Source organism: Pangasianodon hypophthalmus, chromosome 25 (genome assembly GCF_027358585.1).
Source record: "Pangasianodon hypophthalmus isolate fPanHyp1 chromosome 25, fPanHyp1.pri, whole genome shotgun sequence".
Lineage (NCBI taxonomy): Eukaryota > Metazoa > Chordata > Actinopteri > Siluriformes > Pangasiidae > Pangasianodon > Pangasianodon hypophthalmus.
Window position 1 is genome coordinate 18,876,760 of NC_069734.1, and position 19,216 is coordinate 18,895,975.

At 40.2% G+C, this 19,216-nt stretch overlaps 1 protein-coding gene across 2 annotated transcripts in view; it reads right to left on the reverse strand.

The window, feature by feature from the left end:
* Positions 1 to 287: 287 nt before the first annotated feature.
* Positions 288 to 19,216, reverse strand: part of cntnap5b (contactin associated protein family member 5b) — a 61,709-nt gene continuing 42,780 nt past the window's right edge. Inside the window, exons 11-24 of one of the 2 annotated variants that reach the window (XM_034299849.2) lie at positions 15,085 to 15,191; positions 14,696 to 14,815; positions 14,384 to 14,584; positions 13,960 to 14,116; positions 12,616 to 12,743; positions 11,959 to 12,129; positions 11,130 to 11,348; positions 9,296 to 9,535; positions 6,990 to 7,214; positions 5,718 to 5,851; positions 4,854 to 4,941; positions 3,829 to 4,032; positions 3,450 to 3,524; positions 288 to 2,445 (exon numbers count right to left, since the gene is read on the reverse strand). In XM_034299849.2, coding sequence (XP_034155740.2) covers positions 2,288 to 2,445; positions 3,450 to 3,524; positions 3,829 to 4,032; positions 4,854 to 4,941; positions 5,718 to 5,851; positions 6,990 to 7,214; positions 9,296 to 9,535; positions 11,130 to 11,348; positions 11,959 to 12,129; positions 12,616 to 12,743; positions 13,960 to 14,116; positions 14,384 to 14,584; positions 14,696 to 14,815; positions 15,085 to 15,191 — 2,227 coding nt within the window. In that variant the 3' untranslated portion in view covers positions 288 to 2,287. The remainder of the gene's footprint in view (positions 2,446 to 3,449; positions 3,525 to 3,828; positions 4,033 to 4,853; positions 4,942 to 5,717; positions 5,852 to 6,989; positions 7,215 to 9,295; positions 9,536 to 11,129; positions 11,349 to 11,958; positions 12,130 to 12,615; positions 12,744 to 13,959; positions 14,117 to 14,383; positions 14,585 to 14,695; positions 14,816 to 15,084; positions 15,192 to 19,216) is intronic. The other variant, XM_034299851.2, reaches the window with a different exon arrangement.

A 19,216-nucleotide genomic window follows, 5' to 3' on the forward strand; every position in this document is an offset into this window, starting at 1 on the left:
GGTGTTGATGATGTTGCTGTTGTTGCTGGTGTTAATGTTGGTGTTAATGTTGGTGTTGTTGGTGTCGGTGGTAATGTTGATGTTGTTGGTGTTGTTGCTGGTGTTGATGTTGGTGTCAGTGGTAATGTTGATGTTGGTGTTAATGTTGGTGTTGATGTTTTGTGTCATGTATCCATTGTGAGTTTTCCCAGCAGCCATTTTGTACAATCATTCCTGATCACTAACTGATGAGACAATAAAGTAATTATTGACATTTTAAGAGAAAAAAAACCACAATTTCAGATTCTCATTTATAAATATAATAAATGTCCATATAATCATCTATCATACAGATTCATTTTCTCAAAACAGACCCACTCAGAGAAAACGAGTACGTGTTAATCGCCTTACAGCGCGTACCAGACGACAGTGATGTGGTCATGTGACGTATGAACAGGAGAGACTGGAGCCGTCAACGCTCGACTTTAGTGATGAAGCTGAAATAAATCCATAAACAATATCACAGACTTTTTTTTTTAAATGTGATGAAAATTGTGATGCAACACGAAGCCTCGACCAATCAGCTTCCTTCTCTCTTCCAGTCCGTGTGTGAATCATGAGCATGAACAAGAAGGACATCTTCATATAACGAGAATGAGATAAACGAGTTTCAAAGACAGTGTCCACTTTCCACAGCGCTTCCACTGACTCGCTCTAATAATAATAATAATAACTCTCATTAATACTCTAATAACACTCATTAATACTCTCATTAACACTCTAATAATACTCTCATTAATACGCTCATTAATACTCTCGTAATACTCTCATTAATACTCTCCTTAATACTCTCATTAACACTCTAATAACACTCTCATTAATACTCTCATTAATACTCTCGTAATACTCTCATTAATACTCTCCTTAATACTCTCATTAACACTCTAATAACACTCTCATTAATACTCTCGTAATACTCTCATTAACACTCTCATTAACACTCTCATTAACACTCTAATAACACTCTCATTAACACTCTAATAACACTCTCATTAATACTCTCATTAATACTCTCGTAATACTCTCATTAATACTCTCCTTAATACTCTCATTAATACTCTCCTTAATACTCTCATTAACACTCTAATAACACTCTCATTAATACTCTCATTAATACTCTCCTTAATACTCTCATTAATACTCTCCTTAATACTCTCATTAACACTCTAATAACACTCTCATTAATACTCTCGTAATACTCTCATTAACACTCTCATTAACACTCTCATTAACACTCTAATAACACTCTCATTAATACTCTCGTAATACTCTCATTAACACTCTCATTAACACTCTCATTAACACTCTAATAACACTCTAATAACACTCTAATAACACTCTCATTAACACTCTAATAACACTCTCATTAATACTCTCGTAATACTCTCATTAACACTCTAATAACACTCTCATTAATACTTTATTAACACTCTCCTTAATACTCTCATTAATCCTCTCATTAACACTGTCCTTAACACTCTCATAATACTCGCCTTAATACTCTAATAATACTCTCATTAACACTCTCATTAATGTAATGACTGGAGTGTGATGGATTCACCTGACCTGTGCGTATGAGAACAGTTCCGCTGTTCACTCTGCATTCAGAGAATGTGCCATTAGTGTGTGTGTTTGTGTGTGTGTTTGTGTGTGTGTGTGTGTGTTTGTGTATATATGTGTGTGTGTTTGCCACTGAGGGATTGACTGGTCTCCTAACTGGGGTCAGAGGTCATATGAAGTACTCTTTCTCTCCTTGTTGTCACATTTACCTCCACTGCATTACCTCGGCTGTGTCCCAGTCCCTGCTGTGTGGAGTCCATTCCTAAGGTTAAAGGTCAAAGGTCATTATAAACTACTCCTGTCTTCCTTGAGCTTCGTTCTCCATCGCCTTGGCTGTGTCCCATTCCACTCAATCGGCCCTAGCTGGAATGGAAGGGAGGAAGGGAACGAGCATCAAGGGCACTATCTGTGTCCTGATAGTCTCTGCTCTCCTCCCTAAACTCAGCAAGGGGTTCATGAGGCCAAAGGTCAAAGGTCGTATAAAGTATTACTTTCTCCTTTGATACAGTGGCTTCGTTCTCTTGCTCGGTCACGTCCTATTCCCCACAGTCGAGCTTATAGAGGGCACAAAACAAGCTTGAGCTTATGGAGGAAGGGAACGAGGATCAAGGGCGCTAGCAGCTCTCCTGCCCTCCTCCCTAATGGCGTGGGTGATTTAGGGTCACTCGGCCGAGGGGTCGTTTAGGGGTCATATGAAGTACTCCTTCCTGCTGTCCCTGAGCTCCGGTTGAGCCCGCGGGTCCTTCTCTTTGGGCTGACGGGAACGTTCGCGTCGAAAACGCAACAGGAAACGCATCATCACCGCCACGACGCACAGCACAACCAGCAGCAACGCAGCTATCAAACCTGCACACGCACAGAGACACAGAGAGCGAGACACGAAGACAGAAAATAAGAGAGTAAGACAGAGAGTAAGACAAGTAGACAAAAAAATAGGACAGAATGTAAGACAGGTGGAGAAAAAGAAAGAGGGAGAGTAGAACAGAGTGAGACAGAGGGTAAGATGCATGGAAAGAAAGTAAGACACAGATTGAGAGTAAGACAGATTGAGTGAAAGTAAGACAGAGAGTAAGACAGAGAGAGTGAAAGTAAGACAGAGAGTAAGACAGGTAGAGTGAAAGTAAGACAGAGAGAGTGAAAGTAAGACAGAGAGTAAGACAGAGGGAGTGAAAGTAAGACAGAGAGAGTGAAAGTAAGACAGAGAGTAAGACAGAGAGAGTGAAAGTAAGACAGAGAGTAAGACAGAGAGTAAGACAGAGAGAGTGAAAGTAGACAGAGAGTAAGACAGAGAGTAAGACAGAGAGAGTGAAAGTAAGACAGAGAGTAAGACAGAGAGTAAGACAGAGAGAGTGAAAGTAAGACAGAGAGTAAGACAGAGAGTAAGACAGATAGAGTGAAAGTAAGACAGAGAGAGTGAAAGTAAGACAGAGAGTAAGACAGAGAGTAAGACAGAGAGTAAGACAGATAGAGTGAAAGTAAGACAGAGAGTAAGACAGATAGAGTGAAAGTAAGACAGAGGGAGTGAAAGTAAGACAGAGGGAGTGAAAGTAAGACAGAGAGTAAGACAGAGAGTAAGACAGAGAGTAAGACAGATAGAGTGAAAGTAAGACAGAGAGTAAGACAGATAGAGTGAAAGTAAGACAGAGGGAGTGAAAGTAAGACAGAGGGAGTGAAAGTAAGACAGAGGGAGTGAAAGTAAGACAGAGAGAGAGATGGACAGACAGGTAGAGTGAAAGTAAGCAGTCAGTAAGTCAGAAAGAAAAAATAAAAAAAGACAAAAACGTAACAGTGAAACAGAGACAGAAACAGAGAGGATGATGGGATACGATGGCGGCAGCGATGGTGTTTACCTCCGATCACGGCCGAGTCGCTCGGCTCCGAGTTCTTCAGACGCTCCTTCCCTCGCTTCTCTCCGTCTGTGTGGTCTGAGAAGAGGAGAGGAAAGTAATAAGACTACTGAGCTACTGCTTCTCAAAGCCACACCCACATTCCCATATATGGTCTTCATGCCACACCCACACAAGAGCTGCTCTCGTTTGCTTACATGAACTCAAAGTCACATCTTATTAGGAAGAAAGTGCTAGAACATCACTAGATGAGACTCACACTAGGACCCGCCCACTCAGCTCATATTAAACCCCTCCCACTCAGCTCATCTTAAACCCCGCCCACTCAGTGCACACTCACACTAAGCCCCGCCCACTCAGGTGTCCCAGCTGTAGCTGTTACCTGACAGTGAGTGTGAGTGGGATCTATCAGCCAGCTCTCCACAGTTGGACTCCACCAGATTCCCGAGCACGCTGACCAATGAGCTTCCTCGATTCAAAATGGCCGCTTTTAAAGGAGCGAGGTGATTGAACTGCACCGACGACAGGCAGCCAATGAAACCTCTCGATCCTGCCTGGAGCACCTCCTCGTCCACGCCCACTCGAGCTGAGCACCACAGAGACGCAAACGTTTCAGTAAGACAGAGACAAGAAATGAACTTTCCAACATTATTGTTTTGTTTTTATGTGATTGTCTCATATCTTTATGAACAAAAAAATTAAAGTAAAAAAATATATATATTATTTTATTTTTGTGTTTGAACTGCTTTTGTTGAGAAACAAAAATATTTTATTTAAAAATATTTTTTTTTGTTTGTTTTTTCATTGTGTTTCTCTAAAAACATTTTCACACATTAAAAGTTACTTTAATTTATTTTGGATTTTCTAAGAAAAAAAAAGGATTATTATTTTACTTTTCTGTGTCTATTTTACTATTTTTTTTATATCTAATAAACATTAACATATGAAAATTTTAAAAACATTATATTAATTTTAGATGTTTGTCTCATTGGTTTTTCCTTTTCCTTATATTTATGATCAATTATGAAGAAAGACGGAAATTGTTACGATATAAACATGTTAGCTAGCTAACTAACATGAATGAATATGAGAAAAAAGAAAAAGAGAAAGAAAGAGAGAAAGAGAGAGAAAAAGAAAGAAAGAAAAAGAGAAAGAGAGAGTAGATAATGTAGTTAATGTAGCTAGCTACGATATACATGACGTACATTACATTTACTTTAATGATTTTAAAGTGTGTCACATGACCTTTTTGTGTCACATGACCTTTTAAAGTGTGTCACATGACCTGCACGTGTCATTTCCTCAGCTTAACGTTAAAGAAAAGAAAAATGGGAGGTTTTACTGGAAGCCTACGAGCTGAATGAGAATTAAAACATTAATTAATAAAGCATTGTTTTATTTTCTCACTGGTGACTTTGCCGAGTGTCAGCGAGCGGATCATGTTTAACTCTCGGTCTGTGGAGAGGCCGTACTTCCGACTCACGTCCTTATCCACCTGAGGAGAGAGGAAGAGAAGGAGTTAATAAGCGTTAATGAGTGTTAATAAAGTGTTAATAAAAGTTAATAAGCATTAATGAGTGTTAACGAGTGACAGTAAGAGTTAATATGCGTTCATGAGTGTTAATAAAGTGTTAATGAAGTGTTATTAAAAGTTAATAAAAGTTAATAAGCGTTAATAAGTGTTAATGAATGTTATTAAGCATTAATAACTGTTAGTAAGTGTTAGTACATGTTAATAAACGTCGATGAGTGTTAATAAGCGTTAATAAGCATTAATAAGCATTAATGAGTGTTAGGGTTATTGAGCGTTAATAAGGTAATAAGTCTTGATGAGTGTTAATGAGTATCAGGAAGTGTTAAAAAGCGTTAGTGTTAATAAGCATTAATGAGTGTTAATGTGTGTTATTTAGTATTAATAAGCATTAATAAGTCTTACTGAGTGTTAAGGAGTGTTAATAAGCATTAATGAGTGTTAATAAGTGTCAATGAGTGTTAATGTGTGTTATTTAGCATTAATAAGCATTAATAAGGGATAAATTCACATATTTACAATATATTTTTTGTGAATCCATTTATTTCTGTAAAGCCGCTTTGTGACAATGTCCATTGCTAAAAGCGCTATACAAATAAAATTGAATTGAATTGAATAATAAGTGTTAATGAGTGTTAATAAGTGTTAATAAGCATTAATGTGAGTGAATGAGTGACATTAAGTGTTAATAAGTGTTAATGAGAGTTAATAACAGCTGACAGGAGACGCAGCGCTCGTACCTGGACGTACATGTCCCTGCCCTCGCGGTGGAGCTGCACTCGGTGCAGTTGTCCGTTAGCCAGGCTGTGCTCCGTGGCCGTGAACACGTCCGGCTCCTTCTCCCGCTTCAGTTTATACCAAATCTGTAAACTCCCTGAGAGACGCGCGAGAAAACTCATAAACGCAGAGCTCTCGACAGCCCTGCTGCTCGGCTTCCACAAATATAAAGCTAATCTCTCTGTCAGCTGTGCGTCTGACTCAATTTCACAAACACGACACTCCCTCTCTCTCTTCTCGCTAATTACTGACGACTGGCTAACCTCGCTAACCCTCGCTAACCTTCACTAACTCTCGTTAACTGTCGCTAACCTTCACTAACTCTCGTTAGCCCTCGCTAACCTTCACTAACTCTCGCTAACCCTCGCTAACCTTCGCTAACTCTCGTTAACTGTCGCTAACCTTCACTAACTCTCGCTAACCCTCGTTAACTGTCGCTAACTCTCGCTAACTCTCGCTAACCCTCGTTAACTGTTGCTAACTCTCGCTAACTCTCGCTAACTCTCGCTAATTCACTTTACTCTCCACTTTTATTAGCTTTACACCTGAGACTCCAAACTCAAAACTATCTAAAATACACCTAAAAAAACACAAACAATGTCAAAATAAAGCTCATTTAAATCCAATAAAAAATATTAAAAATAAATAAGTACAAACTGTAATAATAACAACAGAATTCTGTGAATGGTTTCTACACAGAGAACTAGCTAGCTAAATACAAATAAAACAAAAATACAAGGATACCTTTTATAAAAAAAAAAAGAAAGAAAGAAAGAAAAAACAGAAATTTTAATAACACGGAAAGAAAGAAAGAAAGTAGAATACACCATAAAAAAAGAACTAAAGAAAAAAATGTAAATATATAACAATAACCCAAAATACTGAAATAATAATAATAATAATAATAATAATAATAATAATAATAATCAGATTAACAAATTAGCTCAAATTAACTAAATTTTTTATTTATTATTTATTTTTATTAAATTATTTAATTAAGAATTGAGAATTAATTAACAAGAAAATAAAAATAAAGTAAAAATGAAAGAAATTAAAGAATTCAAGAAAGAAACAGTGAATTTGAGAATATAACAGGTAGCTAGTGACGTCACTAGGGAATATAATGATGTAAATAATTATAATAAATATATATAATGAAGGTTTCTAGTTAGCGTGTTGCTAGTTAGCGTGTTAGCGTGTTGCTAGTTAGCGTGTTAGCGTGTTAGTGTGTGTACCGTTATGAGCCAGGATGATGGCCATGTACTGCTGCTGGTACGTGGTGACCGTCATCAACATGGCGGGAGATTTGGTGGTGAGGAAGCGGAACGCGACGTTCTCCCGAGACCTGCTGCTCTGAGCGTAGATGGCCGACGACTGACGGCTGGTGTTGTGCATCACCGAGAACGGCTCCTGGAATGTGTACGTCACCGACGTGCCGCTCTCAAACGACACGGAAACTTCTAGAGACGGAAGAAAACAACGTGAAGGTGTTAAGAGTCATGCATCACATGGCAAGAACAGAATGATCTCGAAAGAACTTAACGTAATTAACGTAATTATTGATGTCTAATTAAGTATTTTGTCAATTTGTACAAGCGTTACTTTGTAGCATTTTGTTGTAGATTTTCGTACAATTTAACAAAATTCGGCCACAAAACTTAACATTTCTATATTTTTAAAAACTGCATGAGGACTATGTCACTAATTGACCTCTTTTTGACTTGTTTGGTTGATAGTAGTTAACAGAAGCTACTTTTTTTTCTGTAGTCGCTAATTTGCAAGAATTTGAACATACGAGAAAACTTAAGGAAAAGGCGAATCATAAAAAATTTAAGTACTCAAGTAACAATTTATATAGCTAGCTAGCTATATTACTAACAGTCTGGCACACAAACATGAAAATCTGAAAGAATTAAGATGTTTGTTAATATTTTGCAGAAAAGGGCTAGCTAGCTAATTATAAATACGAATACATACAAAGAGCGAAAATTCAAGAATATAAATAAGTGGGGGGGCGGAGCTAGCATGTGTGACATTTCTTACTAAATTTGTATGTAGTTTAACAAATTTGTCTCAAAAGTAATACAGAATTTGTGTAAGATCTTCTCCGTGTCTTGTTTGATGAACCCAAGCGAAGTTCTGATTGGTTAAGATCCGGAAAAGGGGTGTGGTTTAGAGGTCGTAACTTTTCCTACAACTTCTATTTTCTTAAGCGAAACTGTCCACGGCGGTTGTGAAATCATTTGCCTTTTCACTCCACTTCCTCTCTTTCCTGCTATCAGCCTGCTAATGTTCCACGACGGAAAAATCGAAACGCGTCAAATAAACCCGCAGAGACAGAAGTTTAAATGTATGCTAAATTATTCCGAGCCTGAGCCGAGCTGCTTCGCACATGACCGGGTTTGTTCGCTCATTACGTCTGGAGAAACGGTAAAAAAAAAAAAAAAAAAAAAAAAAGGAAAGAAAAGCAGCGCCGGCCTTCGGGAGGAAGAAAGGAAAGGAGAGGAGAAATAATTAGAGAGGTTTGACTGGCGTAGCGCTCTGACATATCACAGAATTTGCTCTGATAGCTTCGGAAAACGGTGCGACGGACAGCGAGACTCCGTCAGGACGAGCCGGGTCGCAACCTCCTGCAGGAAATTCTCACCGGTGATGGCGGATAATGGTAATAGACACCTCATTAAGGAGGAAGAAATGGGCGAGTGAGTAAGAGAGAGAGAGAGAGAGAGAGAGAGAGAGAGAGAGAGAGAGAGAGAGAGAGAGAGAGAGGGGCCAGTAATTTTCTCATCCTTTCTCCTCCAGCGCTTTGATCACACTTTTACGGCCCACTTGATGTCTCCTGTCACACGGTTTGAGTTATCGTGAATAATTGTGGGATAAAAATACACACTGCGAGCGATAAAAGAGATGTGAGAGACTGTTCTGTACGTTATCACAGATATCACCGGGGCTTTTACATCCGTGTGCTGACTTTATTTTTCATTTATTATCTATTCTAGCAGCAGCGGTGGTGGGAATTTATAGAAGATATGACCGGATATCACCGGATACGACTCAAATCCACGGTATGATTATCCGCATCCCGTTCCACGTCACGTGACGCTACTCGTGAAGGAAAGAAGAACTTCTTTGAAGGTTGCCAGATAACTACTGATAACGAGTGACGTACGGTAGAGCAGCAGGGTGCCAATACTTTCATCTTGCCACCCCAAAGTTTTATTATTATTATTATTGTCTCTATAACAGCACAGAATTTCTTTTTAGTTAATTAAACACCAACATGCACTTTTTATCCATTTATGGTTACAGTAAATGTTGTGGAGGTTACTTCCCCTTCTCATTATGTTATACAGAACCTAAACATACGAGGTTTCTGAGGCTGGTTCTCAAACGGCGTTCTGTAGTGCACTAGGTAGGGTCTACTGTGCCTACACCCTATGTAGTGAGCATATAGAGTGAACAGAAAGCTGATTTGTTGGGGGTCATGAAGAAGACATGTTATGAGAAGGTTATAAACCCTCAGCAGTGTCTGATGACGCACCGGTCTGACAGTGCGGTCCTCCGTACGCCGAGTGTGTGCAGTCACACACATATCCGCTGTTCCTCTCGATACACCGCCCTCGGTTGTGGCACAGCCGGTTCTGGCTGCTGCAGTGACCCGGACACCCTGCGCTCACCCCCGGGGTCATTTTGGCACGTTCCTCCAGGTCAAGGGTCATCCCATTTATAGTTAACGCTCTGATGCATCCCAGAAATCCCTTCTGTCTGGAGGCGGTTCCTCCTGCGGGGGCGAGACGTGGACGTGTGAATAATTCAGAATAAACCGCTCGTGCTGCTGTCTTTCACGGTTAATATCTATTACTGCTATTATTTCAGATAATTAGAAGTGATAATAGCTAGACATTGCGTTATTACTATGTAATTACTTGGTAATAAATACCAGAAATGTAACAAGTTTGAAATAAGGACTTCTGGCAGCTCCATGACCAGTTATATCACCAGAAAAACGTCCCTAAATGTATTAAAAAGGTTTAGCCAGGAATTTTAAATAAAACAACGTGGACAAGGTGGTGTACGATATAAACCTTGGAAATTAAATTTAAATAAAACATAATTAATCCTCCAAAAACTGCAAACTGTGTGACAGTAATCAAAACAATCCAGCTAAAAAGAAAAAGAAGAAGAAGGAAAGGAAGTTTTATTGCAGGTTTTATAGCAAAGCCTGAAGACAAACATCTGGAAGAGTGATGTGTTTACCTGAATGTGGGCGTGGCCAGGGGGATGTGCGATTATAGGCACATAGCTAATTAGTGATTTCAGTGAAACGCTGCTTTAAGTAAAAATAATTAGTCCAAATAATGTAAACACTGTGACAATGATGAAACTAGAGCAGATGCAAACAAAGAAGAAACAAGTTTTATAAAGTTTAGTGAGACTTTATAATAATTATCCTTGGATTTAAAGCCACACCCAGAAAGCTTGGCGTGACTTCTGATGACCACGAACTGAAGACCACATTTCAACAGCTGCACGAGCCTGAAGATTCATTCTGTATAACATCAAGAAAATCAGACTCTATCTCACTGATCATGACACACAGTTACTAGCCCAGGCTTGTTATCTCAGAACTGAACTACTGCGACGCACTGTGACGCACTACTCCTGAGCCTCCCATCCAGCTCCATCAAACCCCTGCAGATGATTCAGAACTCAGCAACACGCCTCCTTTTCAACCAGCACAGAAGGAACCACGTCACACCCCTCTTCATCTCGCTCCACTGGCTTCCTGTCGCCGCCCACATCAGATTCAATGCCTCGATGCTCACGCACAAGACCTCGTCTGGATCAGCACCTTCTACCTCAACACTCTCCTCAAGGTTTATGTTCCCTCCCACAACCTGCGTTCAGGTAACGAGCGACGCAGAAATAAGAAGCGAGTCGACAGTCAAAGTCTCCAGAAGAACTGTGGCTGCTTCTGCAAGATGCTCAGTAACACTTCCAGCTCATTTCCTTATAAAACTGCACACACTGCACCTCACATACTGCTTTATTTTAAAGTGAAGGATCGTCACATTAAATACTGACTTTGTTTCATTTACTACTGTTTACTGCTCTTTATAGGATTTTTTTAAACTGTAGAAACATTTAATTTCATTATTTTTGAAGGCGTCTTTGCTCTACAGCATTTCTTTGCATGTGCCTAAGACTTTTGCACAGAACTGTACATTAATCTGGTTGACTGGAAACTCTATGTTCTATCACCTGGTAAAAACCAGAGAAGGCGTGGCCTATGAACTGAAATGGGTGTGGTCTGGTGTCACCTTCACAAGAATAAGTCCAAAATCTTGTATTTTAAAAAAAAGGGCGTGTCCTACCAATGAACAGCTGTCCGTTGAGCTGCAGGCGGGCGTGGCCATCGGGCGGAGCTTCGAGGAAGCGCAGGGGGAGCTGGTCCACCTGCAACGACGCCTCCTTCACGTTTCGCTCGGCTCGGATGTGGTGCCACTGCTTATCGTTCAGAGGGACGTGGGACTTCACCGTCAGGACCAGTGGACCGTTTCCGACATCGAACGAGAACGTCAACATGGATGGAGCTGAGGAGGCGGGGCCAAAATTCAAGATCAAAGATCATTGGTAGAGGACAGCCGTGTTATTCCCACAGTTCACTGATAAACATGAACCATCTCACGTTGGCTGGAACATCCAGGAAAGAACATCAACACCGTGAAGACCTGGAAGTTTTATCTATCTGGCTACCTTCAAACCTGATGCTTTTAAACACCAATTTTAGTGTAAAACATCTTAAAATTATTCAGTAGCATGCAAATGTCTCATTGTTGAACTCCTTTTTACCAAAAACAATGGATAGAATTCCAATGTCTCGAAATGCCAAATGGAATGTTATGGAATGAACAATATGAATGGAGGAGAATGTTCTGGAAGATTGCACCATTCCGGGAGAACTTGGGTCGTATTGTTCCTATCATTCATCAACAAACTATCGGCTAACTATCGAACATTAGCCACCAGTCGTGCACTGCGTTATTAATGGCACTCGCAGGCTGTGGAAACAATCGCGCTGTCAGGGAGATGAAATATCCGTGTGTTGGATTGTGAAACAGTAAAAAGATCCGGCGTCGAGTATAAATCACCTTACAGGAAGACGCTAATAAACCTTTATCCTTGTTTAAGAGCTCGCCTCACCGTTCAGCTCCAGCCGGATAAAATCTCTGACTCCCAGGTTCTCCAGGAAGACTCCAGAGGGCGCTGTGGTCTTGAAGTAAAAGGAGATATCGACGCTGAGCTCGGCCTGCAGCGTGGGGAAGTGCAGGGACGACGACTCCTGATAGAAAGACACGGCGTTCCACAGAAACCCTACGAATAAAAACGCCACGTAACGGAAGATATGAGCGTCTGACTTCAGGGTTAGCGTACAGCGGCGACATCACGGCTTACTGTTAGCGTTAGTGTAGATTCCAGTCACAAATACTGCACCATAAAGCAGTCCAAAAAAACCCCCAAAAAAAACGCTAAAAGTATGGTACAGTAAATATTAAATTTATAGTAAATAAGTCTAGTAAAATTCTGAAGCATTCTGTCAGTGTATTTTTTTAATGGGAAAGTTTATCACTTTAAATATATTATGAATTATACATTTGATCAAAACGAAAAACAAAAAAAATGTCTTTTTTGTTATTATATTCTCACTGAACAAATCTGAAAAATGCAGCCGTGAAACAATTTGAGTCAAATTCAATCTTTAAAAGTGTTAGGACAATAATAATAATAATTAGAAGAAGAATTTCCTTTTGTTTTATTTTGTATTTATTCAATTTATTTGATATTACAGAAGTAGCTTACTGTCTCCGTGGCACTGCAGAGATCCGACTCGGTAAACAGCTTCCGAGCCGCTTCGGTTCGTGTCTCCCACCACCATCTCCGTCACGGGAAGATGCTCCTTATAGGACAGCAGTCCGGTATCGTTCTCCCTGAAAACAACACGCGGAGAGGAACTTAACGTTTAACGTCCATTAAATGCTCATTAACAAAAAAACTCACATAATTAATGAAATCACAGCAACCAAACATCGCAAAAAAAGCTGAACTGAAAAAGACATAGAGCTAGAAAATTGCAAAAATATTTTCATTTGGTTAAAACTGTATATTTTGATCTATTTATAATGTTCAGCTATTTTGCATTTAATTTATTTTTGATATCACATACGAAACTATCACAGTTTTATCAAATCTGCTTATCAGAAGAATATTCACGATGAATGATCAACTCGAATTAAGTTGAAAATACAAAATTTAACGAGGAACGTTATGAAAAAATATTCAAGATCCCTGGCAGACGAAGTCGTCTAATTAGGCAGGATTTCTGGGCAGCTTCTTACGCTCGGGATAAAATGTGTCCCTTCCGAACTCAGCACAAATACAGGTGATTTTCTAAAAAATGTTTAATTAATTAATTAATTTATTATTATTTATGTATGTATGTACAGTACTGTGTTATAGATGTTTATTTTGTTATAGACTTTGTTATAGATGTTTATTTTCTGACTTCTACATTATTGATTCAGTGCAAAAACATTTTAGATTCCAAACATTAGTTTTCCAGCACAAAATGAAATGTTAGAGAAAAATGTTTGTATGTCAGTAAAGAAAGCAGCAGATTCCATAAGAGACACTTTTCAGATAAAAACATAATGAAGGCTGCTGGGTTTCGCTGCAGAAATAAGAAGCGAGTCGACAGTCAAAGTCTCCAGAAGAACTGTGGCTGCTTCTGCAAGATGCTCAGTAACACTTCCAGCTCATTTCCTTATAAAACTGCACACACTGCACCTCAGATACTGCTTTATTTATTTAAAGTGAAGGATCGTCACATTAAATACTGACTTTGTTTCATTTATTACTGTTTACTGCTCTTTATAGGATTTATTTTAATGTAGAAACATTTAATTTCATTATTTTTGAAGGCATCTTTGTTCTACAGCATTTCTTTACATGTGACTAAGACTTTTACACAGAACTGTATGTATTTATTTATTGATTGATTGATTGATTGCAATAACATGGCATGACCTTAGACAGCATCTAAGGTCATGCCATGTTATAAGCATCTACTAAGCATCTAGTGTTAACGAATTAGCCGGCTAGCTCTGTCATACTGAATATAAGTGTACAGAAACTCAGATGTCGCACCAAGAGCTCCGGTCTGCATCGCAGTTGCAGAAGTGGTTCATATCGATGCAGTTTTCAACCAAACTGCAGGAACATTGCTGAACTCCGGGCAGTAACCCCGCCCAATACGTCCGCTTTTCTCCTGCTCTGTCCTTCCACCATGATAACGGAGTGCCATCTGAGGAAAAAGAGCACACCAGGTTTCCATTTCCGTATCGCAATATCCTTGTATCCGGCAATATCTTGGCTCTAATTGTGTTCTAGTTGTGGTCTAGCGTGGTTCTCCATGCTCCCTTTGTTGTCCTATTTTCAAGTTTCTAGTTGCTGGCTCTAGTCCTCAAAGTTCTCATAGTTCTTTCCCATCTGCTGTCCCGGTTTATCATCATATCATGTTATTGAATAGCATTATTTAACCATGAGACTACTCAGATTATCCAACTCTTACCCCAGGTGTTGAAGAGGCGGGACTTCCTGCAGAGATACATCACTTCCTGTTGGCAGTGTTGCGCTCTGTGCAGCAGGGTTGTGAGCTGCTGCAGTGACGCGCTGTAGTTCAGCTTCATGACATGTGGCTTCTGAAAACTCGAACCCTGAACACTCACCGGTTTTGAGCTGTTATGACCAATTATCATCCACACCTTCTCCTCTGGACACACACACACACACACACTCAGCCAGACATACTCAAACCATCAAGGTTATATCCATTGTGCGTGTGCGTGTGTGTGTGTTTGTGTGTTTGTGTGTGTACGCTCACCACTCATGTTGCAGTAGACAACGGTGTGTGTGAGCGGCCCGCTGCCATCCGGGTCGATGGAGAAGAATCCAGAAGAGCTTCCTGCCAATCTGTGTGCTTCACATGACACTTCAAAGATGGCTGAAACAAGGAAAACACATTGGGGAGCTGATCAAGTGGTGCTGCCCCTGGAAATTTCTAAACAGAAAAGAAAGTAAAACCCTGGATTTCTGACTGTATCACGCTGCGGTGGTATGAAACGAAGCCATGATTTTAGTTTCCTTTACATAAATTTAATCACTTCTGGGTTTGGAGAAGATAAAGCTTCTCGAAACTCACTCAACCCATGTTAATCCTATCCGGAATAGGGAATAGGGAATAGTGTGTGTTAGTGTGTGAGTGTGACTCACAGTTGTGGCAGGTCGCTCCGGTGTATCCTGTACCAGAGCAGTCACAGCTGAAGGAGCTCCAGGATTGAGAACATTCCCCACCATGCTCACAGTAATTGGGCAAACATCTGCAGCAAACACACATCAATACTGTGTGAGATACAACACACAGTATTACATAATGGAGAAGTTCTCAAAGTTTCAGCTAAAGAGTTCCTCAGATCACTCCATCCAGCGCTCAGTATCATCCCCAGGAGAGATCAACATGACCCTGCGTTTGCTTAGAAATATCTCTCGCAAGACCTTTATCTCTCCTTAGTCCGTCTCATTCCACGGATTCTCTAAACTCTTCCCACGCCCAAGCTTTCGCTCCTGCAGCAGCTACTGCTTCAGGCCTTTCTGCTCTCTGTGAGCATTACTCGGAAGCTCCACTTCTTCAACTTGACAGCTTCCTTCACCAGCATGTCTTAGACTATCCGGCATGACAGGTGCCATCAGACTTCCTGCTACAGCGTCTTGCAGCTGCCACAATGATTACGGACTTGAACGTGGTCCATGCAGACTCAAAGTTCTTGCCCCACGCTCTGCTTTTGGAGGCGGGAGTTGAATTTGTCTCTCACTCCAGCTTCTGATACATGCTCACAGCAAACTGAGAAGGTTCTCCTGGGTTTAGCAGGAACATATGACCTATATGTTGTCTCTACGTTTACCTAAACATACAGACTTAAATCTGACTGATCTTTGGCCCAAGTTACTCTAGAAGTCCATGTGAGCAACCTTGTGCTGGAACTAGGTGTTTGTTTTCGAACACAAATCACTTTGCTCAGGTTCAGATACGGGAGGCTGTTCCTTCAAATCACATCCTCCAGGTATCTTCTTGTTCCCAACATGAGCACTGAAGTTTTCAAGCAAGTACCTGCTTGCTCAACTGCTCCACCTTCTCCAAGAAGGATCAATACTCCAAACTGTTTTTCGGAGCATATAACAACAGTCAGACAGATTCTTCCTGTCAGAGCTAACCATCTTGTCCATGATGAAAACTGCAGCTTGTGAGTACCTTACTCCTGTGTGATAAACTCCAGAGTAGGCCAGCAACTACCCCAATCGAGATGTTTGGTACCAAATCCATAGTTTGGTACTATGGGTCAATGTAGGCTCAACTATGTCTAGTTCATAACCTTCAATCTCACACGCTATATAAAGCTCAGTGGATATGATCGTGAAATAACACACACTCGCTCGCCCCCAAACATTGCCAGGAGCCCCATACAGGGGCAATATGGCCACAATGCCACCTGAGATCCATCAAGTCCATCTGCAACTGGTCTTAACACTTCATCCTGCAAGGGGTGAACCCACACAGTAGGGACTCCATATTGCTGTTTCAGGCTGAGTCTGATTTGGGTACTCAGGAGTCCAGGTGATCAGGTCTACTCTAGGCAGGATACCTTACCTGGTTAAGTACCTTTCAAGGGAGTCTTTGTGTTTGACCTTTCTCCTCAGATCTCTTCAGATCTTCTCACCTTAGATCTTGATCCCCGAGTATATTAGGATTATGAGTATTATTATAAGAATGACTTTTATACTTTTATCTCTGTCCCTGAGACCCTTTGAATATTGCAAAAAAAAAAAAATTCCCCCTTGATGGATGGATCAATAAAAACCTTTGAAGGAACAACTTCTGTTGAAAACTTTTGCTTTACACACACACACACTCACACACTCACACACTCAGGGCAGTAGTCGAGGTATCTGAGTCCTCTGGGTGTTTGCCAAGATACCATCGATCCACCTGAATGAGCCAAAACACTCCAGCTGGGCAAGACAAAGAAGCAAGGCTAATCTAAGCTATGCTAGGCTAAGCCGAGTTAGCTCTTCATCAATAATTCACAGGAGGAAGTGGAAGGAAGTTCCACTCTGTAATCAATGGCCTTTGATGGTGGAAGGTAATATATCCACTGGAGACAAGAATCTAAGTAGCTCAGGTTGCGTGAATGACCCAAACATTCATTTATCATTCCAGCTTCATTAAATATTTAATACTTCCTTAAATATATCAAGAGACAGTTGGTCTATGCTAACTCATAAATCCCACAATATTTAGAATTAGCGTGTTTACCGTAATGCTAGCGTGTGTTAGTGTTTACTATAACGTTAGTGTGTGTTAGTGTTTACTATAACGTTAGGGTGTGTTAGTGTGTTTACTATAACGCTAGTGTGTGTGTTAGCGTTTACTATAACGCTAGTGTGTGTTAGTGTGTTTACTATAACGCTAGTGTGTGTGTTAGTGCGTTTACTGTAACGCTAGTGTGTGTTAGTGTGTTTACTATAACGCTAGTTTGTGTTAGTGTTTACTATAATGCTAGTGTGTGTTAGTGTGTTTACTATAACGCTAGTGTGTGTTAGTGTTTACTATAACGCTAGTGTGTGTTAGCGTGTTTACTATAACGTTAGTGTGTGTGGTAGTGTGTTTACTATAACGCTAGTGTGTGTGTTAGCGTTTACTATAACGCTAGTGTGTGTTAGTGTGTTTACTATAACGCTAGTTTGTGTTAGTGTTTACTATAACGCTAGTGTGTGTTAGTGTGTTTACTATAACGCTAGTGTGTGTTAGTGTTTACTATAACGCTAGTGTGTCTTAGTGTGTTTACTATAACGCTAGTGTGTGTTAGTGTTTACTATAACGTTAGTGTGTGTTAGTGTGTTTACTATAACGCTAGTGTATGTGTTAGTGTGTTTACTATAACGCTAGTGTGTGTGTTAGCGTTTACTATAAAGTTAGTGTGTGTGTTAGTGTGTTTACTATAACGCTAGTGTGTGTTAGTGTGTTTACTATAAAACTAGTGTGTGTGTTAGTGTGTTTACTATAAAACTAGTGTGTGTGTTAGTGTGTTTACTATAACGCTAGTGTGTTAAATTAGAGGAGAGAGATGAAGTAGGATGGCGGCCATTTTAAGGGAATATTTCCCCATTAGCAGCAGACACCAGGGCGTAAGCTAACACTGTGCAGTAGCAGGATTTTAAATATTGTTTGATAAGGTCAGTGAGTCACACATGCCCTGAGGTTCAGGAGAGTTGATGCTAAAATAACACTCCATCACCCCAAACAGTGGCAGGAGCCCCATGCAGGGCAACATGGCCGCCGCGCCAGCCAAGGTTTGCCCCTCTGCCAAGGAGGAGAATTAGCCTGAGTGATAAACGAGCGGTGCACGCCAGAGCGGCCCGTGGAGACGCAGCCGACAGAGTTTACTCTCCGTCTCCGTTTCCTCCTCTCTCTCTCTCTCTCTCCTGAATTTTACATCTCTCTGCTCCATTTTTCTTCCTCTGTCTCTTCCTCTCGGCTTCATTCTCATTCCCGCTGCTTCTGTATTTGTCTTCCTCTCCCTCCTGACTGTCGGCCTCAAACCGCAGACACATCAGTTTCCCAGAAATTCCAGTAAAAAGCTTTATTCATTAACTAGCGTTATAGTAAACACACTAACACACACACTAGCTTTATAGTAAACACACTAACACACACTAGCGTTATAGTAAACACACTAACACACACTAGCGTTAGTAAACACACTAACACACACACTAGCTTTATAGTAAACACACTAACACACACTAGCGTTATAGTAAACACACTAACACACACTAGCGTTAGTAAACACACTAACACACACACTAGTTTTATAGTAAACACACTAACACACACACTAGCGTTATAGTAAACACACTAACACACACACTAGCGTTATAGTAAACACACTAACACACACACTAGTTTTATAGTAAACACACTAACACACACACTAGCGTTATAGTAAACACACTAACACACACACTAGCGTTATAGTAAACACACTAACACACACACTAGCGTTATAGTAAACACACTAACACACACACTAGTTTTATAGTAAACACACTAACACACACACTAGCGTTATAGTAAACACACTAACACACACACTAGCTTTATAGTAAACACACTAACACACACTAGCGTTATAGTAAACACACTAACACACACTAGCGTTATAGTAAACACACTAACACACACACTAGCTTTATAGTAAACACACTAACACACACTAGCGTTATAGTAAACACACTAACACACACACTAGCGTTATAGTAAACACGCTAACACACACACTAGCTTTAT